We start from the raw sequence: 24,747 nt of genomic DNA on the forward strand, positions 1-24,747 counted from the left end.
CAAACCCCACTCTCTTGTGTCCCATCCTGCAAACTCTCCAGCCTGTGGCCCACTTGTCTTCTTAAGGCCTCAGTCTCCCCAAGCCATGCCAATATGCCTCCATCCTTGAGCTAACATCTCAGGAGGAGTGCCAGGAGCCTTAGCATCACCCTGTCTTCCGGAGCCAGACAGCAATCCCAGCCAGGAAACTGCCTCCCTCTTCTGCAGCCAGGTCCTGGCTTGGCTTCCTCGAGAACCCTGAAGTCCTCCTGCTGTCGATCCCCACCAAGAAAAGTTTTCCATGAGTAAGTCTGAGCAATGCTGAGCTGCTGGCCCAGCTGCCTCTGACCAAGACCTGTAACTGCAGGGACTGGCAGTGGGGGCGAGGGGCGGGTGTGGGGTGGAGGGGACTGGGCAATAGGAGGAGGAGGAAGCCAGACTCATGCAGTCAGTCCCCCACCACCACCAAGCAAAGCCCTGCCCTCCCCCAAATCATGTGAAAGGGGCGTAGTAGTTAAGCACCTAGTTCTTTGCGGCGAATCAGATCCCCCCCACCAAAATCCAGCTGAGCCACCTTCTATCTGTATAAGACATGACATTTAATCCTCTCCACCAGCTCCCCCAGGATTGCTATGGGACTTCAATTATATATCAACAGATATGATAATGTGTCATCTGCCACGCAGTACTGTGGAGCTCGTCATAACATTACAGATTACTACCAAGAATTATTACCTACTGATAATAATTATAAGACTGGTCTTGGGGTAGGGGCGCCTGGGTGGCTCAGTAGGTTGAGGATCTGACTCTTGATTTCGGCTCAGGTCACGATCTCAGGGTTGTGAGGTCGAGCCCTGCATGGAGCTCCGTGCTGAGCAGGGAGCTGGCTTAAGATTCTCTCTCTCTCCCTCTGCCTCTCTCTCACAAACAAACAAATAAATAAATAATAAGACTGGTCTTGGGGTAGAGATTTTGCCCGTAGGAAAAAGCTCTCAAATGCGACTTATGACTTGCTGCAGCCCACTCCTCTTTCTGTTTTAACATAACTGTCAAAAGGCCCCAAGTCCAGTCCCCGGGGCACCTAGGGTCCTTTCCTACCCCACGCCTCTCAAACGTGCTGTTCCACCAGCGCAGCCTGGAGACCATCCTCTTGGCCTCTATCTAGATACGCCCCGCCAGCATTCAGCCCTGACAACCATGCTACCCAGTTTACAGAGGGACTGAGGAAACACATCTTGCAGGAGGGCTCTAGCACCCTGTCATTCTCCCCACTTTGAGGAACCAGAGCAGGCTAGAAGGCTCTCCTCTGAAAGAGAAGGTCTGGGCTACTCCCCATACAATGGACAGCTGCCCTCCCTTTCTCTTTCTCTCTCCTACCTCCAGAACTCCTTGAGTGGTAAAAAGCCCCCAAGGTGGAAACCAGGAGGAATGGGCTCTTAATTCTGGGGTGGCCATAACTAGCAATATTTTTCTGGCAGATCTTTCTCCACTCTGGACTACAGTGTCCTCGCCTACAAAAGGAAGTATTTGGAGCTACTGTTCTCTGTGGTCATTTCAACTTGAAACAAATATGGCACTCCTCAGTGCTTCCTTTCCCCTCCCTAAAATCTCTCTCCCCCAGACTGTATTCTCACCAACCTATCTATCATGCACTTCGGTTTATGTTCTGTTTTCGGTCCCCTTTGCCCCAAGGGGACCAGATCCCCAAGGACTCCGATCCTCCCCCAGTTCAGAGCACTACCAGGATGGGTCTTCTTCCCTGACTCCTGCGCCTGGCCAAGTACAAGGCTAATCAAGAGAAGACAGCCTTGACCCTCTCCGTCCCAGGCTTGGCCACAGGAAGTCCGAGGAACCAGTTGTTGAAGACTGTGGGGGTGAGCAGGGTGGCACGCAGGAGAGAGGGGGGATGCTGACAGAGGGAGGTTGAGCCCCTGCTCCATCTTCCGACACGCTGTAACTCAGAGTCAGCTACCGAGGTCCCCCATCCTTGTGCCTCCTCCTTGTGTCTACCCAAGGGTGCACCCCTACACAACACCACCCAGCTGGAATGAGAATTCCCTGTTGAAGATGCCTGGGACACACTCAGTGATCAGTGATCCCCACGCTCTTTGCCATCTCCCCAACTCCAGCCTACTTCCCCAGGATTCTGGTTCTGTCTGCAGAGAAGAACTGGCTGGCTTAGGGGCTGAGAAAGTTAAGGAAACCCAGACACTGACCCTGGGAGAGTCCGCCCTGGCCTGGCCCCCACACCAGCCCCAGCAGGACCCTGAGGACCAGGCCCAATCTCGGTCCCCTCCCTTCTGCCTCAGATCGACATCTGTCCCTTCACACATGAGCCTGGCACTCTACCCCCACATGGGCAGGGGCCCAAGCACAGGCCTGAGCATCCTCTTTCCATGCCCTCTGAACCTCAGGTAGACATACATGGCCGATTGTCTTTCCATCCCAATTCCACAAACCCCCATCCCTCAACTGCTTGTGCCACCAGACCCCTCCACGGCCCGCATAGGTACACACGCACATGCACGTGCACACCCTTGCACGTGGATTCTCAAGCACCCTCCTCCCTGCACACCAGGGAGCCCCCAGACCTAGCTTCACTCTCTGATGCTCTGCACTCTGTTCATAATTGTCTACCCACTGGCTTCTTCTAACTAGCCTGGTGCCCATGACACCAACCCTCCCCAGCAACGGACTGTGAGGAGCTCTGACCTATCCCTTCACATCGCAGTGGGACCTGGGGAGCCCGCCCCTCTTTCAGACATGTGCACACCTGTCAGGGGTCCCAAGTCTAAGTTATCTGAGCTGATGAAGAGGATTTTTCCCCAGGAGGACTCTCTTTACTGGCAACTAGGAGGGCTTTCACTATGGAAGTCCCAGAGAGGCCTGAGTGGGGCTCAGGTTTTGCTTACCAAATGCTGACCCTTGACCTCTGACCTTCCTGTGGGGGAAGCCTCTCTACTCTGACACCCGTTTTCCCCCAGCACACACTTTCCTCTTATGGGCACTTCTGGGTCAGCGCAGCTAAGAAGCCCGAGCACCTGGGAAGAGACCTGGATGCACCGGGACCTCCCCACGTGGCCTGGCAGTCCTTGTCCAGCTCCGAGCACCCCTCCCCACCAGGCACCCCCGCCTCCCCATTACCTCCGACCTCCAGCACCGTGAGGACAGCCTCACAGGAGGCCTGGCCCCGCTCGTTCTGGGCCCTGCAGCTGTACACGCCGGCGTCCTGCGCCCCGCAGCTCCGCAGCCACAGGCAGCTGGGCTCAGGGGCCTGTGGGGGCAGGGGCTGCCCGTCCCGGAACCAGCTGAGGCTGGGCTGGGGCGTCCCGCTCACCGCCACCCGCAGCCGCACGTCGCTGCCCGCCAACACCGCCGCGTCCTTCAGGGGCCGCAGGAAGACCGGCGCCCCGGCCGCCGCCCCTCCGCCGGCCCCCACCTTGGCTCGCTTCGGGGGCACCCCGGGGCTGGGGGGTGCCCTCATGCCCGCGTCCCCGCCTCGCGTGCCCCGGGCTTTCTGCATGGCCTCTGCGAGCTGGGCTTGGGGGAACGCTGGAACCGGACGGCCACGGGGGGCACCCGGGGGATGGTGCCCTGGGAGACGAGTCCTGGGGGGCCGGCGCCCTGCCTTCCTGCCGCCCGCCCGCCTTCGGCCTGTGTTACCCAGAAGGTCACCAGGGCGGCCGGCCGGTTGCGCCTCGGGGGCTATTTTTAGGCCCCCCGGCTCGGGTTGCGAGGGAGCAGTGGAGGGAGGGGGCAGCAGAGGAGGGGACTTGGACTCCAGACTGCCCCTTCCCTCTCTCCAGGAGCCCCTATCTCCAACACCGGCTTAAATGGGGGCCCTGAGGACTGGTTCCAGGCCCCATCCCTCATGGTGCACCGCCCCCGGCCCACTCAGGAGTCTGGAGTCGGATTACCCCTGGGCTCATCACATTGCCCTTCCTTCCACCCTCCCCTGGTGCTGCTGATTCCCAGCTGGGGGAGAGGGAGAGGAGGTCCTGAATGACATGTCTAAGAGGCAGATGGGGAAGCAGGCCGCAGCGGAGGTGAGTAGACAGCCAGGAAGAAGGACCAGTGGCCACCCCCAGCCTCCATGCCAGCCTGGTGAATAGTAAGCCCAGGAACAGGGAGTCAGTGGATTCAGGCTCCCAGCTGGTCCTGCCCTAACTTGCGGGGTGGTACTGAAGCTCTCTCAACCCCTAAATCCTCATCTGTTAAAAATGGGTAGTTGAATAGGGGTTGCAACAGGCAGAGAAGGGTGGAAGGACGTTCCAGGCAGAGGGAACAGCATGACCTAAATTAGAGCAAGCTGAAAGTAGATGACATGTTCTAAGAGTCAGAGGAGTTTGGAGACATTGAACTGCAGTGGGGTGGGGTGAGTGGAGGTTTTGCTTGCAAGGTCTGTATCCTGATGGCAGCGGGGCGCTGCTACAGGGAGTTACACAGCAGGATAACATGGTCAGAGCTGTGTTTTAGAAGGATCCCTCTTGGCAGCCATGGTGCTCAGGGTGAGTCGGAGTTGATGGGAGAGCTGGAGGTCAGTTACAGCGTGGTTCTCAAAGTATGGCACCTGTTGAAAGTACAGACTCTCAGTCCCCACCCCCAGAGACCAAGGTGCATCGGGGGTGCTGGGAGGGTCCAGGAATCTGCACATTTAACAAGTGGCCCAGGTGACTCAGATGCATCTAAGGGTTGCACTTTGACAAACATCAAGATGGGACATTACTGGTCTTAAAAGTTCAAGTGAGACTTATGCAACAGAACAGTTCATACGCTGACTGGTGGTAGCCACATGAATCTACATATGTGATAAAATTGCGTGCGCACACACACACACACACACACACACTAATGAGTGCATGGAACACTGGTAAAATGTCAAGAAAGTGGGTGGCAATTTCCTGGTTGTGACATTGTACTATAGTTATGCAACACGGAGCCATTGGGGATCGCCAAGTGAAGTATCTTTCTGTATTGTTTCTTAGAATCTCATGTGAATCTACAGTTATCTCGAAATAAAAAGTTAAACAAAAGTTCAGGTGACAGACCCAGGCCTGAACTTGAGCCTCGAGGAGTGAAGCCTGGGAGGGCAGAGAGGAACCCGAGGAGGAGCCCTGAGTCATTCTGAGATGCAGAAAGTTACTCTCAATGTCACCTCACCCCCCACCCTCACTCGGGAAGACCAAAGTCGAAGTGTGCTTGTGCATGTGAATGCAGAGGGTACAGAAGAGACAATTTAAGCACTGAATTATGTCCACAGGGATTAAGAGCCTTGAGGAATGAAATTTCTTTGTTGTTTGCATGCATTAGAGCTTACTCTTTGTGCTGTTCAGTTCTTTGGGTTTTGACGAAAGCACAGAATTGTGCATTCTCTACCTCAGGACCATACAGAACATCACCTTAAATATTTGCCTGAATATCCCTTTTGTGCGCAACCACATCCCCTCCGCCGATCCCTGGAAGCCATTGATAATGAAGTATTAAACATGAATGTAATTCTAAAAAGATAAAAGTGGCGGCGGGCGGGGCAGGAGGCTTCACAAGCAGACAGAACATCAAGAACAAAGAACTAGAGGGGCGCCTGGCTGGCTCAGTCGGTTAAGCATCCCACTTCGGCTCAGGTCATGATCTCACGGTTCGTAGTTCGAGCCCTGCGTTGGGCTCTGTGCTGCCGGCTCAGAGCCTGGAGCCTCCCTCTCTCTCTCTGCTGCTCCCCATCTGGAGTGCTCTCTCCCTCTCTCTCTCTCAAAAATAAACATTAAAAAAAAAAAAAAGAACAAAACCCAGTAATCCAAAGCCACCTAGCACTAGACCTCAACAACTCGCTCAGAAAGCATGCAGTTAGGTGGTCTGTAAATGTTGACTGGGTGGTTGGTTGGTTGGTCAGTTGGTTGAATAAATGAACTGTGTGGTCTTGAGTAAGTCGCTTAATGTCATAGAGGTTCAGTTTCTTCATCTATAAAATGGGGTAGCCCAACTGAGGATTTATTCGTTCATTCAACAAACATTCTTGAGTTCCTATTCTGTGCTTGGCACTGTCGTAGGCAGTAGGGATATAGCAGTGGACAAAAAAGGCAAGGATTCCTGCCCTGCGGGGGAAATGGAGCAGGGCAAGGGAGATGGGAGCGTGGTGGGGCTTGAACTTTCGAATAGGGTGGTTGGAGGCTCACTGGGAATAATTGAGCCAATCTTAAAGGAGTGAGGGAACAAAAGGTGTGGATATCTGGAGAGGACTGCTTCTGGCAGAGGGGGGAGCGTGCCTGGTAGGCTCCAAGCAGAGCCAGGGGCCAGTGGGGCTGGAGGGAGTGGTAGGGAGGGTAGAGGGACATGAGGTCAGTTGGGTAGCAGGGGCCAGACAGCAAGCATCTCATAGGCCATGGCACTTTTATTCTTAGTGAAAACGGGAAGTCATTTCGGAGGATTTTGAGCTGAGGAATTACATGATCTGACTTAGGTTGTTGTGATGGCTTTAAATTATTATATTAAATATTAAAATGAATATTAACTATTTAACAGGGCCTGGCGCAGGGCCTGGAACATGGCTTGTGTATCTCCTGGCAGAAGGTCCATAAGGGGGGCCATTCACTGATGTGTGCTCAGGGGTGTGTGGGCCCCGTAGGGAGGGCACAGGCCCATGTGAGTCACTGGTGCCCTCTCCTGGAGGAGCCCGTACTAGCCGTGCCGGTCAGAAGCCAGCAGGTTCTGGCCAGGCCCACCACCCGGCGCAGCTGGCTACAAGGCGCTCATCTGTCCCTCAGAATGGGCCCCATAGTGCTCTGCGGCCTGGCGCCGGGCTGGGTGTGTGCTGCCAGTCTGCCTGCCTTGCGATCACAAGCCTATGGTGTCATGGAAAGAGATCTGGACTCCGGAGGCCAAGGAGCCTGGAGCCTGGTCCTCCTGTGCCGTGGAGATGCTGTGTGACCTTGCCAGTTCACCCCACCTCTCTGGGCCGTGGGGGGTTTCCTCTGGAACATAAGGATGCACCGTGTGCCTGGCACACAGCAAAAGGTCAATAAATGTTGGTTGGATCACTGAACGAAGTGGGGGCCATCAGCCTTCCCAGTAAATATTTAATTTAGAGAAACGTAAATAAAAGTGCTCGGTGGGTATTCATTCAACAAGTACTTAAATATTTAACGAACACCTTCTATGGAGCAAGCAAGCACTCTCCCAGGCACCAGGGGAACAGTGGTGAGTAAAATGATGAACCACCCCCCCCCCCAACCTTGGTTAGCTGACATTCAGGTGCTGGACCAGAGGCCATTGATGTATTTGCGTAAGTGTCCTGGGCCACCAGGTGAGAGGAGGGAGAGGGAGGCGTAATTGGGTAGAAGGTGCTGTCTCAGGGGCAGGGGGAGGAGGAGGGTAGTCAGAATGGACAGAGAGGGCAGGACAGTGTCCGCTGAGCCCTCAGTTCCTGGCCCAGGGACATATTTGTCTTTATAGTCCTTCCTACCTCACCCCTCAGGTGGCGTCTGAGTTGGTCTAGAACAGGTCCCCTGGGTCTAATGTGAAGCTAGTCAGCCCTCCATGGGCTCTCTTATTTCATGATGTTCAGAGTCTTACAGGAGAAGATACCAGAGTGTCCCAAGGAAAAGGGAGAGTTTTTGCCATGGAGGTGTTGGGGTGCATATATATGACCACATGGAACCCAGATCTTTTTTTTTGGCTCATTTTGTCCATTCTTTGGGAGCACCACATCTGTGTCCCCTGCCCTAGAGTCCCTGTATCACTGTCCACCTCCCAAAGAGATAGGCAAAGCAGAGGACTTAGAACCAGAGGATTTCTATTTAGGTTTTTTGCTGTTTTTAAAGATTTTATTTTTAAGTAATCTCTACACCCAACGTGAGACTCGAACTCACAACCCCAAGATCAAGAGTCAGACGATCTCCCGACTGAGCCAGGCAGGCGCCCTGAACCAGAGGACTTCTAGGCCCAGGAAGGCTCTGATCAGAGAATGCTTCCCTGCTGGGGACACAGGGTGGGTCTGGACTTCTCTCTTCTCTGAGGACAAGTGGGTAGTAGTTACCGGAGACAGAAGTGTGCCAAGGAGGAGGACTTTCTGACTTGCAGAGCTATCCCAGCTAGAAGGGGTCACCATGCAGGTAGTATGTTCTCTGACACCAGAGATATTCAAGCAGAGCTTGACGACCGCTCACCAAGGTGTTGGGGCGAGGCTGGGGAGGGGACTCCTGTATTGTGGGGGTCACTGCCTCAGGGACTTGGGGTCTGACTATGAGAGTCGAAGATGCCTAGACTCTCTCCACTTTAGTGGCTAGTCTACACCTACCCTTTTTTTGGAGGGTAGGGATGCCTCTAAGACCTCCCCTGACCTACGTGTCCCTTTAGCCTTTGTGGGGTAGATGAGTGAACATACTCATTTAGGGGAAAGAAGAAATTGCTGAGAGGCTCCTGAAATCACTCACAGATACACACACTACCTCTTATCCACCTGAGCCTAGCCTCACCCAAGCATGTCTCTCACAGAGAAACTAATTCAGACTCCAGGGCCCCCACCAGGCTCAGGGATGAGAAGCCCCTCACCTGTCCCTCCTCCTGTATCCCAGGAAGGGGACACTGTAAACGCTACTCCTGATTTCATTTGGAATTTCACTACGGGTTGATTGGGGTAGTTCTGGGGCCCGCAGGGTTCATCCCACTAGATCACTGGGGGGAAAGAAATGACCATGAGTTGCCAGTGACAGAGGGTGGGGACCTGGGTGTGCCCACGGTGCTCCCAGGGCAAAGACAGAGAATGGAGCCTTCTTATAGGGAGGGGCTACACAACCCAGAGGGAAGGGGCAACTCATGAGGGAGGGTGGCATCCAAGGAGAAGAAGAATGATAGAGACACCAGAAAGGCTCTGGAAGTTTCTAGCAAAAGCCAGTTAGGAGCGTCAGCCTAGAGACCTTAAGACTAAAACCCTATTAGTTTTTTTTTTTTTTTCCTTACAGACTGTGCCTGAGTTGACCACATTTGTGATCTCTACTCTCTTCTCCTCTCTTATAAAGAATAATCTCTTAAATCTGTGAGGACTAACTTGAAGGTTGAGGCCTATACGGATCCATCAGGCTTCCTAAATCTTAGGTCCATCTGGAATTTTTTGGAAGGAGTAAAAAGAGACAGGCTTCACTCCTGCCCCAATGGCTGCCCAATGACCCCTAAGCCTATATAGTCTCCCACAGAAACCTTTAACACATCTGTGTTAATATTTTATTCTAGGACTTCCTAATGCTTTTTCATATGTCCTACATGCCCCTCTCCTATGCTTACCAAATTGTCCCCAAATTTCCCTTTGGTATTTTCACTGAGATCGCATTGCATTGAAATTATAGATTAATGTAGGATGAATTGACATCTTTAGAATGTTGAGACTTCTTCTCCAAGAACAAGATAAAGCTTTCCATTTTTCTTAACATTGTTTTTGTTCCTGAATCAGCCCTTGTTCATCGAAGGTGCTCAGGCAGGTTTAATGGGAGGAGGCTGTGAACTTCTTTGGGGAAGGGAATAGGGGAGTTCTACTTCAGGGCCAATCTGTGTCCTTCAGAAAGAGCAGCAGGTGGTGTCCCTGGGGCCCTGATCATCTCGAAGTGGGGTAGGGGGCCCAAAGGCAGCAGCTCAGGAATTGGGGCCTAACAGGAGGTATTCAAGGGTCCCTTTAAAAAGTCTCCTGCCCAACCCCCCTCCACCACTCACTACATGCACACAGCAAGGCTGGGAAGTTCTGGGAACAGTAGGGGTGACAGGCCCTGGGGGACAGTCTGACTGGGCAGGAGGGCAGCGCACAATCCATCTCAAGGGGCGTGCGACAGGGCCCTGGGGGCCCCCAGAGGCAACCAGGCAGTCAACACAGCCAGGACATGCTAGGCTTGTGCTTCCTTTTTATTGTTTCTGTTCAGAGCCCCTGCTGCAGGGGAGGGGCAGGCATGGAGGGGGGCACCCCTCCCCCTGCCTGAGACCGCTCTCTGCCTCTCTCCTCTCCTCTCCTCTCCAGCATCTCGCCCACCCTCTCTCTTTCTGAATCTCCTGCTCCCACATCTGGCACCTTCGGGGGTTCCCTCTTGCAGCCCCTGCTTTCTAAGCCCACTGTGGGAAAGGAAGGGGCCATGGGGTCAGTTTCAAGCCCCCATTCCCACAGGGGCTAGTCTCCCAGTCACCTGCCCGGCGTGTTGAGGAGGCTGCCCTTTCTCTCTGACCCAGGCTAGGGAGTAGGGAGTAGGCACGTCCATAGGTTCCATCCTGATCACATGGGGTCTCAACACCCTGCTCTGGAGCCCTCTCCAAAGCCAGAGGCTAGAGCCTGAGGTCACAGAGGTAGGAGGGGCAGGGACACTGCTCTGCCTTGGCTCCATCCTGGCCCTGCCCAGCACACCCTGAGGGCAGCCAGGAACCAGGCTCACTCATCTCCAACATCCAGGACTCACACAGCTGGGGCTGCCTGTGCCTGGGCAGGGGTGAGCCATGTCCCCTGTAGGGGCCATGAGCAGTGGTCGGTGAGCAGGGGTCAGAGGCTGTGAGGGGAGCACTGTGGCTGGGTGTGGTGACCTGGGATGGAAGGAGGCTGGCTTCAGGAGGCAGTGAGGACAGGGGCGAGGATGGTCTCTGATGGCAGAGGGGTCTCTGGCTTTAGAGCACCTCATGTTGCTGCTGTGTGGCCTCACTGACGACCTGGGGAAGAAGAGAAGCCCAGTGCAAACCAGTGTTGGCAGGAGAATGGAGCCCCAATCCTGGGTTGCCCCCCAACTCCAGGGCAGCAGGACCCCCTCTCCTTCCAGGTAGAGGCTTGAACCAGCACAGTTGGTGGAAGGCACCTGGCTGACAGCCTCTCAGACACACCCCATAGCCCCCCCTCCAAGGGTAAGGGGACCAGGCAGATGGCTCACCTCCCCATCCCGGGTCTCGATGGTCTTGATCATCACTGTCTTCTTGGTATGGACCTCAGAACCCCTTTGCTCAGGGCTTGTTTCTGTAATAGATCCAACCACATAATCAGCCTGACCAAGTCCAGGCCTGGGCCACTCCAGGGACTAGAAGTTCATCCCTGGTTCCATGGGATGGAGCCCAGAAGTCTCCTCCCCCTTCAAGATGGGCCTGTTACTTCTTCAGCAAGACTTCATAACCTGTCCTTGAGCCCAGCATCCAGCAGCGGGCTCTGCAGACACTGGGGCCAATCCCATGGCCGGGAAGGGCTCAGAAGCCAACAGATGTGCTCCAGCTATGGGCTGATTTAGAAGGGTGGGGGACCCCTGAGGCCCCAGACCACCCAACATTCCCATTCTTCACACACCTCTTTGCTCCCTCTCTACCACTGGGCTCCAACACAGCCCTGCATGAATTTGTACCCGGAAAGAACCCCAACCCCAGCGTCAAGACACTCTTTTGGAGGACCTCATGGCACCCAGCCCCCTTTCAGACTCCAGATGAGTAAACTGTGTCTTAATGAAAGACAGACAGACAGAGAAGTCAGCTACTGATTCATCGTGCTGGTGGCCAGTCACTTGCCCCTCTACGCCCCAGTGTCTTCACTGTGAAACAGGAACAATGATACTTGCACTGTCATGGCCACAGAACCATTGGTTTGAAAAAGCATTAAGCAGTTTCAGTTGCAAGGCTTACACTCGGGTGTCTGCATAAACTACCAACTGAAAAAAGAGGTTCTGAGTTTTACAGGGCAGGTCAAATTTAGGTCCTGAGTATTCTGAGTTTGGTGTTCATGAATCTCCTTAGCGAGCAACCAGCCTGTGATGAACGTTGTAACTCGGTGGGGCACGGCATGTATTTTTCCCGATGGAAATGAACGTCGAAGATATAAAAGGTTTGATCTAGGAAAGGCGATCCTGCCAAGGACTCCGACTTGCTTTCCTAATGTATCATTATAGCGTGTTTTTCTGCTCTCTGGGGCTGGAAAGCCACTCGATCTGCATATTACTAATGTCAGAATGGCAGAATGCCCTAGGAGCTCGTTCTTTTAATTGTTTGGCTTTGCTAAGGTTTGGCTCCATTTTTTTAAAACATGCATCCAACATCTTGCTCCAGCAAACTGGAGGTGTTCAACAAGGAGCTGGGGGTGGGAGTGGGAGTGGTAGGGGATGCTTGGCAATTTGCCAAACAGACACTGGCTGGTGGGTGCCTTGTAGCCCAGGGTGTATGGTTCTAGATGCTTCTGCTGCCAGACCCCCAAGGACACCCCTGGTACCTTCAGAGTTTGGGTATATTGGGAACATCTTGCTGTCAGACGGTGCCTCTCCCTAACTTCCCTCACCCACCTGCAGCAGCCCCCTTTCTCTTTCCCAGACCCCAGCCCTGTCCCCATGGCTCCATCTTCCCTTCCTGGCTGGCCTCGGGCAGTGCCCATGCCGGACGCCTGCCCCTGCCACCCAGCATCCACTGACCAACAGGCACTCACCTCGGAAGTTGAGAGCAGAGAAGGTCTGGATGGGGATGTTGATCCTGAAAGGGGAGAGACCAAGCCCCCAAAGGGTTAGGGCCCTCCATCTCTCCCTGTGACCCGCCCCCCCACCAAAGCTTGCCCAGGCCCCCTCTAAACACCATTGTCAGCTGTCCCTGTCCCATTGACCTTAACACTCCCACCTTCACGCTACTAAGGGCATGGGGTCAAAGGTCAACTGCAGCTATCCCAGGAACTGTTCCTTCTGGAAGGATCACTCATTCCATCCCTGACTTGCTGGCCTCACATCAGTACTCCCAACCCCACTGCCCTTTCCAGTTCACCAGGATTTCCTTCTTCAGGTACTGCAGGGTGTATCGATAGCAGCTGTGGGCAACATCCATCATGTATGCCCACCCTCCAGCCAGGCTGGGAACCTCCAGCCCACCCATGGGAGGGCAAGTGCCAGCGTAAATGCCATCCCCATTTATGCCTAGTGCTGGGAGAATGCAACATTGAGAATGCAACTTGAGCCACCTTAAAAGGTCAATATATGTACATGTAATTCTATGAAATCTGAAATCTCTCTATGTGCAGTCTATCTAAACATGTCTGCTGATTTTTTAAAACCTTAGATATTATCATTCTTATGAGTATCAATAGGTGTCATTTTTTTTTTTTTTTGAGCAATTGACCTGTTTTAAATTGAGGTTAGGTTTACATGCAGGGAAATGCACAGTTGCTTAGTATACAAGTCAGCAAGTTTTGATCAATGTCTACATCCATGTAACTACCAGTCTAAATCAAGATATACAGCATTTCTAGGGCGCCTGGGTGGCTCAGTCGGTTAAGCACCCAACTCGTCATTTCAGCTCAGGTCACGATCTCATGGTTCATGACATCGAGCTCTGTGAGCCCACTCGGGGTTCTCTCTCTCCTGCCCTCTCTGCCCCTCTCCCACGTATGCCCTCTCTCCCCCTCTCTCTCTCTCTCTCAAAAATGAATAAATAAACAAACATTTAAGAAAGATGTATGGCATTTCCATCACCCCAGAAATTTCCCTCACATTGCCTTCTAGTCGCATGTCATTTTCGGTATCTAGAGGTTAAGTTGCTCTGAGCATGTCATGCTGTCTTATCCTCCGAGCATGTGTATGTGCATGTGTGCATGTGTGTGTGTGTGTGTTCACTTATACACCCTCAGTGCACGAGTCTTGCACTCTCCTTCTTAGCCTGTGTCCAAGGCTCTCTACTTGTCTCTATTGCCCCCTCCTTTACCTTCCTCATCATCCCCTACTCTGCTTTCAACTCCCCCTTGACTGGCAGTAATATTTTATTACTCGTTGCTGAACATGGTTTTATGCTGCTGGTTCTTAATTCTGAAGGTGGATGAGGGAATACTTATGTTTCTCTTTTTATAAAAGCTATTAATTAAATCACCTTTACCCAGGTGGCCTTAGTTAATTCTCCACAATTAGTGGTGTGGTGGCCTCGTGTACAAAATTATTTCCAGATCTTGCTAAGGTGATCCTGAGCCCCCCTCCCAGGGCAGGAATGGGCGCCTCAGCACTCCCCAGAACCCCACCACCAGCCCCGGCCTCGCCTCTCACCGGCTTTCCTCGCCCTCCAGCAGCTTCCGGTAGGTGGCGATCTCCACATCTAGGGCCATCTTGACATTGAGCAGGTCCTGGTACTCGCGCAGGTGGCGGGCCATCTCATCCTTGAGGTGCCTGATCTCTTCTTCCAGACGTGCAATGTTGTCCTGGTAGCCACTGGCCTCACTAGCAAAGCGGTCTTCCAGCTCCCGCATCTGCCTCATTAGGGAATCGTTCTGCAGGAGAGGGACACCCCGGTCAAGAACAGGCATGGAGGGGTGGGCACTAGTGACCCGGGATGGGGAGAGACACAGCCTCAGAGCTAGGAGGCAACCCCAGATGGTCAGGTCCAGGAGTTGGAAAACCTTCTGAGCTAGGGGACCCTGAACTCAAGTGAAGTCTTATGTAGAAACCCAGAGAACAGAAGTGATAAAAGGAAGCATCAATGTTCACCCTCTCCACCCCCACCTAGGAGCCCCATAATTCCTGAGAGTCCAACTGAGAATCCACCCATCTGTTTTCATCCCTGTGGTAGATATAAAGAGACAGAGGCCCAGAGAGGGTATGTGATGGGAAGGAACCAAGGTCACAGAGGGAGAGTGTGAGCTGTAGGCCTGAAGGATCAGGCTGGGCAAGGTGGGCAGGGACTCACAGTGCCCTTGAGGGCATCGATTTCGCAGGTGTAGGACTGGATCTGGTGTCGGTACTCCATCATCTCCTGCTTGGCCTGGCGCAGTGCATCGTTATTCTTGTTGGCTGCCTGGGTCAGGTCGGACACCTAAGGGTAGGGAGGGGCATGAGAAAAGGAGGATGCATGAGAAAAGGAGGGACGGCAAGGGACAAGGGAGCACGGAGACCTGGCTCACCCTCCTCCCCATGGATAGAGCAGAGGAAGCATCTCTAAACAGGGATGGAGGGGGACAGAGGAGCCAGGGCACCTGGGCCAGGTTACCCACCTTTGACTTGTACCATTCCTCAGCTTCTGAGATGTTCTTAGCTGCAATGGTCTCATACTGAGCCCGGATGTCCCTGAGGGCAGCAGTGAGGTCTGGCTTGGACATGTCCATCTCTACCTGTACTTGTTGTTCCTGAAGTTGGGCCTGTAGCTCTCGGATCTCCTGCAGGGTGCAGCTGGGTTTCAGTCATTACCAAGACCCACCCACACAGCACCCTCACAGCCCCGTTCCCAGAGCCTTGCACTGCCCCCCATCCCTTCCAGCTGCCCTCACCAGGGTCTAAAGACCCTGAAGATGAAGGCCGAGGGCATACCTCCTCATGCACTTTCTTAAGGAACGCAATTTCCTCGTTGAGAGATTCAATCCTGCGCTCCAGGTCAATTCGAGCTAGAGTAGCGGCATCCACGTCCTGGGAGTGATCAAGCAAGAGGGACAGGGTCACTGATAACCCAGGCAGGGCAGAGGGAGACCAGGGGTCACATGGGGTGAGAAGGGTAAGGCTCCACTGGGGGACCAAAGAGGGCTCACCGCTCGGAAGGCAGCCAAATTGTTCTCTGCTTCTTCTTTCAACTGAATCTCCTCTTGCAGCCTGGCCAGAACAGACAGACAGGAAGTGACAGTCGGTGGGGATAAAACTGGCAGTGGAGATGCCTGAGCGGGGGCTGCCCAGGGAGTGGGGCTCCCACAGTGTCAGGAGGCCTGGCTAGAGGGTAGAGACAAGAGGCCCCGCCCACCCAGGGAGGGGACAGGAAGTGGTCCAACTTCTTCCCCAGAGCCACACCCCGGAAGTCTATGTCCCCACCAGATTGTGACCTCCCTGGGATTAGGAACTGTGTCTATTTTATCCACTGCTATGTTCCTGGTTCCCAGCCCCAGCCTGGCCCATGTAGGCACTCAATTATTGTCTGTGTCCCAGTGGCAGGACAGTGATTCTGCTCACTTAAGCTGTCAGGAGCAGGACCTACCAACACTTGCTCTGTTCTTGTTCCCTGTTCAGATGGGAAGCCTGATGAAGCCCACCACCAAGTCCTCCAAGTTTTCTGGGGGCTGCAGCTAGCTCCTCCCCCCCTTTTCCTCTAGCTTATCCATTCCCTCTGTGAAATGGCACAGCCTCAGCTAGGGACAAGGACCAAGATCTGCTGTCTACCCACTTCCCCTGGGCCCCCTTACAGATGGGCTGAGAGCTACCACTTGTATTCCCCAGCCCCTGCCTGTCCCAGCCGGCCCCATCCTCCTTGTCTCCTATCAACCTCTCCTCTCCCTCTGACTGAACCCCGACCTCCTCCCTCCACTCCTCTGCCTGTCCCCCGTCAACACCACCCCAGCATCTTAAGATGCTCTTAAGGAGGCTGTCCTCAGGGCCCTGGTCTCCCACTTGCACCCCCAGGAGGTCCCCAAGAAAACTCCTCCTTTGCAGAGTGAGAGCACGAGGGAGAGACCTGCGGTCCATCTCTCCTCAGAGGACACCGTAGATGGCTCTCTCCCCGGAGTGGGGAGGAGAGGAGTCCCTAGCGCCCTGGGGGCAGGCAGGTGCTGACGGCTGCGCCCCAGCCCCCAGGCCTCGCCTCCCGCGCCCAGCCCATGGAGAAGGGGTTCCGGGAGCGCCGGGACCTCACTTGGCCTTGAGCCGCTGCAGGTCGTCCAGCAAATTGTCGCGCTCGACGTCGACGCGGGCGCGCTGGTTGGTGAGCACCTCCACCTGGCGCCGCAGCTCCCGCAGCTCCTCCTCGTAGATCTCGGCCACCCGGGTCGGCTCGCGGCCCTTGAGCCGGTTCACCTCGGCGGCGAGCGCCGCGTTCTGCTGCTCCAGGAAGCGCACCTTCTCGATGTAGTTGGCGAAGCGGTCGTTGAGTTCCTGCAGCTCCACCTTCTCGTTGGTGCGCGTGGTCAGGAACTCCTGGTTCACGGCGTCGGCCAGCGAGAAGTCCAGCAGCTCGCCCGCGCCGTAGGAGGAGGAGGAGGGCACGCGGGCCGTCCCCAGCCGGCTGGCCCGCAGCGACCCCAGGCCCCCGGCCCCGCCCGACGTGCGCGACACCTGGTACACGCGGGACGTCACCGAGCTCGAGGAGCCCTTGGTGCCGAAGCTCCCGCGCGGGAACACCGGCGAGCTCAGCGGGGAGCCGAGCGGGAAGCCCGAGGCCCCACCGAACCTGCGGTGGTAGGAGGACGTGAGCTGGCTGGACGAGTAGGCCTGGCTCATGGTGACGGCGCGGGCGAGGCTGGGCGGCACGGAGGAGGCGGCGGGCGGCGGCCGGCCGGAGAGTGGATGCGTCGAGGGGAGATAGGGCCCCTTAGCCGTCCGCACTATTTGTATCCCTCCTGACATCAGCCCCCGCCGCCCCTCCCCTGACAGCTGCAGGATCCCGCTGTCCTGCCAGGAAGGGCGGCCGCTGGCGTGGGGGCGGGGAGGCCGGCTCCCCCGCAGGAGGCCTGCGCACCCTCAGCTGGTGGGAAGGGGCCCGCAAGAGGTGTGGGGCAGGCTGGAGGACCTAGGAGGGCAGAAGATGGGCAGGCCTGCCAACCCCTTCACCGGGGGCAGCAAGCATGTCCAGAACCCCTTGACAGGCCTCTTTCAGCCCTTGGGTGCCTGGGGAGGGGGACGGGAGTCAGGGGAGAGAGTAGGAGAGAGGGTTCCATTTGGTTTGAGGGTGTCCCTTTTGCTCTAAGGAGAGACTTTGAGTCATTTCCTGAAGGGACAAGACCTATTCCCAAGAAAGGCTCAAAACCACATCCTCCCTCCCCCGCAAAGATTTTCTAGAAGGGACGGAGTTTCGGCAGGGCTCAGGCAACACAGTCCACCAGCCGGGCATAGAGGAAGAGGGTCTCCAGGCAGGCAGGGTGGGAGAGGATCCTGGGGGGCAAAGAACAGTCCTGGCCAGATCCCGCCTGCTCCTGAATCTACACTGGTACCAGGGTTCTAGTCCTGAGCCTCAGTTTCCCTCTGGGCTAGTCTAGGCCCTTCCCCCACTCCTCCTCGGGGTAGGGCGGAGCCTCAAGTTTATAAACAACAGGGTGATTTCCAGAAAGAGTCTAGTGCCCTCTCAGTTTCCAGTTGCTGTGTATTCTCACCCCCACACACCAACTTCGCCTGGCTTCTGCCCCCTTGTGCCCACCCCCACCCATACTCTGATTCATCCCCCTACTCACATCACCCACACCCACATACACCAGGGGTTTGTATTTTGTCAGGAGCCACATGTCAACCCAGCCATCTCTCTGGCAGCAACAGCTGCCAGCCCTGACATACCAGAGCTGGTATTTATAGAGGAGAATGCATCAATCCGGGAAGCAAGTGCACGGGAGAGGCGCTCTGGGGGATGGGGGCCCGTACCTGAGGAGGCATGGGTGTCAGATGGCGGAGGAAGGTTTGGGGAGAGAAGCCCCAGTCACTTCTCACCCCCATAAGGCTCCAAGCCCCCAGCAAGAATGGAGTCCCACAGAGGACCTGTCCAGTCCTTCATAGCTCCCCGTCCGCAGTGTACAAGGTACTGGCTGACCTCTGAGGACTTCTCCACGAGCACTGACTGTCTCCCTACATCTCCACCTGGCACTTTCCAGGCCTCTCTTAGATCTGACCCTCTCAGAATGCAAACTTTGGAATTAGGGTGCTGGTCCTGGCTTAGCTCTGCCGTCACCAGGGGGCCAAATTACTAGCAGGCAAGTCCTTCTTCTTTGTGTCTCCACTATAAAGTGGAAATAGTCACACAAGTCAAATAAAGTGGAAATGGTCAGCCTTGCCATATCTACCCCACAAGGGTTTGAAGAGGCTTGGGTAACAGCATGCAAATAATACCTTACACATACTAAGCACCTGCTGTGCTGAGCACTCCCCACCCATGACCCCCAATCCTCCAACAATCCTATAAAGTAGAAACTAGTATTATTCCCAGGGATACTGCAGGGAGCTGAGGCAGTCGAACTCCAGAGCTGTGCTTTGCCCCCAGAATGGATGTGAATGTGCCAGGTGAACTGTAAAGGGCTTTGTTACTGCTGTCTTTTCAAAGTCTTTCTACACCAAGTATCTAATTTTTATCCAGGAGACAGGCCTATGAGGTGGGTGGGGAGTTCCAGATATTCTTATCCAGGCCTGGAGTCAGTGCAAGCTGTTGAGTTCTGGTTATTTTTGTGTCTTGTCTCCCAAACTAGATTGTAGGCTCCTGGAGAATTTTAGAGACCATGTGGATCCTTAGCATATCCTAGGCAACAACCGTCCTTGTTGTAATTCAAACTAGCCTGCAAGCTTTATTTCTCATTCTCTTATTTTGGTAACAAATGCTACACTTACACACACTTATACACACACACACACACACACACACACACACACACACACACACACACACACTGCACATGATGGGTGGACAGGTGACTCAGTTCCCAGCCGGTATTATAAACTGTATCTCTCTGACTGCAATGATTGGCTCAACGGGTGACCTGGACCTGAGAAGGGCCAATCAGAGACCTTCCCTGGAATTTATAGCTGGAACATTGATTACTAAACTGGAGGCTGTGGCAACCATGTTTTTTGCCCATTGGGGTCTTTCTGCACTAGGAGGAAAGGGAGGTCAACATTCAAGGAGAAGCAGAGACACCTCGAGAGGAGAGTACCAGGCAAAAAGTCCTAAATTCCAACCCCTGGGGCCCTGGTTCTGCAGCTCTTCCCTCAATGTTGTGAGCTCCCCCAGTGTCCTTCCTGACTTTGGGGCCAGTAAACTTTTCCTTTTTTTTTCACTTAAGGCATTTGGTGCTGGCTCCTCTCACTTGTAGCCAAACATTCCTGACTAATCTATTGTAGGAGACTGTGCACCCATTTCCTAGGGAGGACAGAACATTTTTGGGAGTCCTCTCTGTGAACAGTCTCCAGACCACATAAGGAAATTGCCCTTCAGACCAGCCCGAGATCTCAGTTCCTTGGTGAAATGAAGTAGAAAACAAACAAATAAATTATGTCACCTATTCTCTACTCAAAATCAACATCTACCAGACTTGGCTCTGAACCACTTGGGGCTGTTTCCAAACTTCAGTTCCAACCCCAAGAATTTGCTACCATGGAGTGCAGCAAAACAACACTCCAAGTCTTGGACAGCAGGTGAAAGAGGAGTGCTCCAAAACACGTTCTGAACTGGGCAGCACCTCAGGAGTAAGAGTTTAGCCTCCCCAGGGAACTATCTAGACTGGGACACACTAAAAAGAATAATAATTTATCTGGATGTGTAATCTACTTGGCACAAAATTCAAGAGGTCCCATTCTGTGGGTTGGTTGCCTTTTCACTCTGTTGATCATACCCTTTGATGCACAAAAGGTTTTCATATTGATGAAATCCAATTTATCTATTTTTTCTTTTATTCCCTGTGCTTTTGGTGTCATAGTCAAGAAATCACTGCCAGATTTGATGTCATGAATTCTACCGCTCATGTTTTCTTCTAAGAGTTTTACAGTTTTATGTCCTTGATGCATTTTGAGCTCATGTTTGTGTGTGGTGTGAGGTAAGGGTCCAACTTTGTTCTTCTACATGTGAAAATCCAGCTTTCCCAGCACCATTTGTTGAAGACTGTCTTTTCTCCAATGAATGGTCTTGGCACCCTTGCTAAAAACCATTTCAACCTATGTGTGAGGATTTATTTCTGGGCTCTCTGTTCTACTCCACTGGCCGATCTCTCTGTCCTTTGACAATACCACACTGCTTTGATTACTGAGGCTTTGTGATAAGTTTTGAAATCAGGAGGAGCACCTGGGTGGCTCAGTCAGTTAAACTTCCAACTTCCCCTCAGATCTTGATCTCACAGTTTGTGAGTTTGAGCCCTGCTTCAGGCTCTGTGCAGACAGCTCAGAGCCTGGAGCCTGCTTCCGATTCTGTGTCTCCCTCTCTCTCTCTGCTTCGCCCCTGCTCATGTCCGCGCTCTCTCTCTCTCTCTCTCTCTCTCTCTCTCAAAAATAAATAAGCATTAAAAAAATTTTGTAATTAAAAAAAAGAAATCAGAAAATGTGAAGCCTTCAACTTTGTTCTTTTTCAATATGTTCTGGCTATTTGGGGTCCCTTGAGATTCCATACGAATTTTAGGATGGATTTTCCCATTTCTTCAAAACATATTTGTGGGATTTTGATAGGAATTGCATTGAATCTGTTGGTCACTTTGGGCAGTATTGACAGCTTAACAATATTAAGTCTTACAATCCATGAATATAGGATGCCTTTCCATTTATCTGTGTCTTCTTTATGTCAGTAATGTTTTATAGTTTTCAATGAACAAGTCTTATGCCTCCACCATTATGTTTATTCCTAAGTATCTTATTCTTTTGATGCTATTATAAATGAAATTGATCATGTGGGGTTTGCCCTTCATTCTGTAAATGTGGCATATTAAACTGATTGATTTTCATATGTTGAACATCCTTGCAACCCAGAAATAAATCCCACTTGGTCATGGTATATAATCCTTTTAATATGCTGCTGAATTAGTTTGCTAGTGTTTTGTTAAAATTTTTTTATGTTTATTTATTTTTGAGAGAGCTAGAAAGACAGAGCGCAAGCAGGGGAGGGGCAGAGAGAGAGGCAAACACAGAATCTGAAGCAGGCTCCAGGCTCTGAGCTGTCAGCACAGAGCCCAAGGGGGCCTCAAACTCACCAACTGTGAGATCATTACCTGAGCAGAAGTTGGTCACTTAACAACTGAGCCACCCAGGAGCCTCTAGTATTTATATCAATATTCATAAGGGATATAGGTCTGTAGTTTCATTTTTTTGGTGCCTTTGTCTGGCTTTGGTATCAGGGAAATGCTGGCCTCATACAATGAGTTAGGAAGTATGCCCTCCTCTTCAAATTTTTGGAAGACTTTGAGAAGTACTGGTGTTAATTCTGAAATGTTTGGTAGAACTCATCAGTGAAGCCATCTATCTGGGCCTGCTCTTTTCTTTATTGGGACATTTTGAGTCATTCTTCTTAATATCCTCATTTGTATTTCACTGTTTGAGCTTGCCATAATTTATTTAGCCAATTTTTTATTTATGGGCATTTATATTGTCTCCATTCTTTTGCTATGATAAACAATGCTGCTGTGAACATCCTGGGGACACACTTTTGAATTTATAAATTTTGATAAGATATTTAAAAAAAATAGATTATTTTATGGTCACAGTCTTACTTTGAGCTAATTGGTATTGGAAATGTGAAGGTCCCCTAAGACAGACCATTTCATTCAGTGTTTTTCAGGAAAAAAAGGGGACGATTTATAAACTTGTGTATGTGGTACAATGTCTTGTACACTGGTTGCTATCAATACATTTTGTCAACCCAATTAAAGAAAAAAGTCAGTCCTGCTTTTGCTTGAAATCCTCCCAGATTACCCTGACCTTGGAGAGTCTTGGGAGCTTGAGGTTGGAGGTGACTTCAAAAGTCACGAGGTCAGCCAGTCCAATGTCCTTACTTCTCAATTAAGGTTGAAATCTCTCTGGTGTCTCTAGCAGGCATGGGTCCTGCTTGAATCCCTTCACTGCCTGGGAACTTGGTGTCTTTAGGCAGCCCATTCCATTCCACTAAGAGTCATTGGGTACCACACATCTCCGTCATGGACAATGGACAGCTGTGCTGTTAGAAAACATTTCCTTAAGGGCACCTGGCTGACTCAGTCAGTACAACATGAGGTTCTTGATCTCAAGGTTGTGAGTTCAAGCCCTACATTGGACATGGAGCTTAACTTAAAAAATATATATATATTGAAAATACTGAAATTATATTGAAAATATATATACTGAAAAATATATAGAGAATGAATGAATGAACAGAATGAAATGGTCTGTCTTAGGGGACCTTCCCATTTCCAATACCAATACATATGTATATGTATATGTAATATGCACGCACACTCACACACATATACACACACATATATATGAAAACATTCCCTTATATTTGAACCTGCATGATGTGTCTCTGCTATGCTCTTACTCTGACCAGGGAGCCCAGCAGAGTGAAAAGAGCTCCACTTTCACAGATCAAATACTTGGGGGCAGTACACCTTCCTCTTGGAGACTCTGCCTGTTTCACCATTTTCAGTTTCTCTCCCTTCCCTGAGCTAACAAACCAGCAAAACCCAGAGTCATCATGGCCTCCAAGGCTCCATAGGACCGGCCCTGCTCACCTTGCCAACCTCAGCTCATTCACTTTTCCTTTGGGCACACCTTACTTCAACCACACCATCCTCTTTTCTGTTGGGTGACACTGGTTGGATGACACCAGTTGAACGACCCTGCCAGGCTCTTTCCAGCCGCCAGACCTCTGCATTTGCTGTCCCCTGCCTTCCTCTAAGCTCGGTGTCTGGAGGGCTTGTGGACGCCGACCTAGTGTCTGGAGGGCCTATAGATACCGAGGCAGATCTCTGAACCTCACAAAGGGTTCCCTGGAACTGCCCATAGAACCTCCCAGATCCCATAGATGGCACAGATGAGGGGTCAGGTGGCTGGCCTTGGTGGGTGGCTGGAGTGGGAGTGCTGACCTGACCAGCCTGGGGCATTTGGATTGAGGAAAAACTGAAAGAGGGCAGAAAAGGACCAGGAGCCACTCTTCCACCTTGCCCTGTCTGGGAGCACCTCATACCCCAAGTCTGGCCCAGGATCCCAGGTGGGAGACAGTGTTGATGTCTCCCCACATTGCACCCCTCCTCCACCCACTGACGTGCCCCCCCTTCAAGGCTTTCCCTTTGCCCCTTTCTCCAGGACCCATCCTCCCCCCCTTTCTGTTTTCCAGCTGAACACATGGGGCTTCTACCCAGAGCTGGGTTGGGCCAGGAGGCAGCCATTGCACGAGAGCCTTGGGGACAGTGTGGCAGGTGTGAACTCTGGAACCCTGGCTCTTGCCTCAGCTTTCCGCTTGGTAGGGAGGTAGTAAGCTCAAGCATGGGGGTGTGGGTGTGGGTGTGGGGTGGTCAGCCAGAGGCTAAGATACGGGTCTTCATCCTGGGGGTTCACCAAATAATCATTTGGGTGACCTGGACAAGTCCCATTTGCTCTCTGGCTCTGTCAGTCAGAAGTGTGAAAGGGGATCAGGCCAGGTCACCTCTGAGGTCCTCTCAGCCTCTGATATCCTGAATCCCTGGGCTGAGGGAGTGGGAACAGGGAGTGGTGAGTGGTCCCCGGCTGAGGGCTGAGCCCTTGCTCTCTGGTGCCTCCCTGCCTCAACGCTCCCAGAGCTCTCCCTAGGCAACAGCCCCCTTCCCTACGGCACCTCCCCACCCCCCCTGCCCATTCCTCTCAGCTCTAGTGGCTGCTTAACCTTCTACAGGCTGCTGAGGAGCCTGGAGTGACTGTAAAAGGGAAGGAATGTCCAGAGGCAATTGTTTCTTCCTGATATCACCAAGCGGAGGTTGAGTTGGGGGCCCAGCAGGACGGTGGCGTCAGGATTCTCCCTGCAACTCCTCTGTCTCATACTGCCCTTCCCCAGGCTGGGCCAGCCCCCCAGCCCTCATCTGCCTCCCTCTGCCTCTCACTGGCTTAAGACCTTCAGGCCAGTCTCCATGTGATCCCAGACTGTTTTCTGAGCCCCTGGCTTCATGATGGGGGGTGGGGGGCACTCCCACCTCCATTCTCATAAATCCCTCCTCCACCTCCTCCTCATCACCCCCACACCGCTGACCCAGCCCCTTCCCCGGGGAGGCCCCACAGCCCAGCTCCAACCCCCTGCCTGCCCCACGGCTCCTTTTACAGACATGGAACGCTGAGGGTTTTCTGCCAAAGTAGGAGAAGTCTGAGGCCAATCTCACCTCCTCCCAGCCCCCAACTTCTACCAAATAGGACACTTTGCAGGCTGGGGAGAGAATGGGGGGTGAGGCTGAGC

At 52.9% G+C, this 24,747-nt stretch overlaps 2 protein-coding genes across 8 annotated transcripts in view; both read right to left on the reverse strand.

Annotated features, from left to right (window-relative positions):
- SPEG (striated muscle enriched protein kinase) overlaps window positions 1–3,746 on the reverse strand; it is a 56,805-nt gene extending 53,059 nt beyond the window's left edge. For 3 of the 7 annotated variants that reach the window (XM_058703876.1, XM_058703883.1, XM_058703971.1), the window contains exon 1: window positions 3,124–3,740. In XM_058703876.1, the coding sequence (XP_058559859.1) occupies window positions 3,124–3,502 (379 nt within the window). In that variant the 5' untranslated portion in view covers window positions 3,503–3,740. Of the gene's footprint in view, window positions 1–3,123 lie in introns of all 7 variants that reach the window. The other 4 variants (XM_058703917.1, XM_058703870.1, XM_058703962.1 and 1 more) reach the window with 4 other exon arrangements.
- A 6,097-nt stretch (window positions 3,747–9,843) lies between these two features.
- On the reverse strand, window positions 9,844–17,217 carry DES (desmin). Its single transcript, XM_058703980.1, has 9 exons — window positions 16,534–17,217; window positions 15,446–15,506; window positions 15,231–15,326; window positions 14,918–15,079; window positions 14,614–14,739; window positions 13,977–14,197; window positions 12,386–12,429; window positions 10,863–10,945; window positions 9,844–10,647 (listed from the first exon to the last, which is right to left on the reverse strand). Exons 1-9 carry the CDS (start codon window positions 17,115–17,117, stop codon window positions 10,606–10,608), a joined length of 1,419 nt encoding a protein of 472 aa, XP_058559963.1. The 5' UTR covers window positions 17,118–17,217; the 3' UTR covers window positions 9,844–10,605.
- Between the last annotated feature and the right edge of the window lie 7,530 nt (window positions 17,218–24,747).

The sequence above is a fragment of the Neofelis nebulosa genome, chromosome 2 (assembly GCF_028018385.1).
Source record: "Neofelis nebulosa isolate mNeoNeb1 chromosome 2, mNeoNeb1.pri, whole genome shotgun sequence".
NCBI lineage: Eukaryota > Metazoa > Chordata > Mammalia > Carnivora > Felidae > Neofelis > Neofelis nebulosa.

Coding starts and splice junctions, on each gene's coding strand:
- DES (XM_058703980.1), bottom strand. CDS start 17,117: ATGAGCCAGGCCTACTCGTCCAGCCAGCTCACGTCCTCCTACCACCGC. Junction 14,198..14,613: donor TCGATGCCCTCAAGGGCACT/GTGAGTCCCTGC, acceptor CCTCTCCTGCAG/AACGATTCCCTAATGAGGCA. Junction 12,430..13,976: donor CTGGAGGGCGAGGAAAGCCG/GTGAGAGGCGAG, acceptor CTCCCCTTTCAG/GATCAACATCCCCATCCAGA.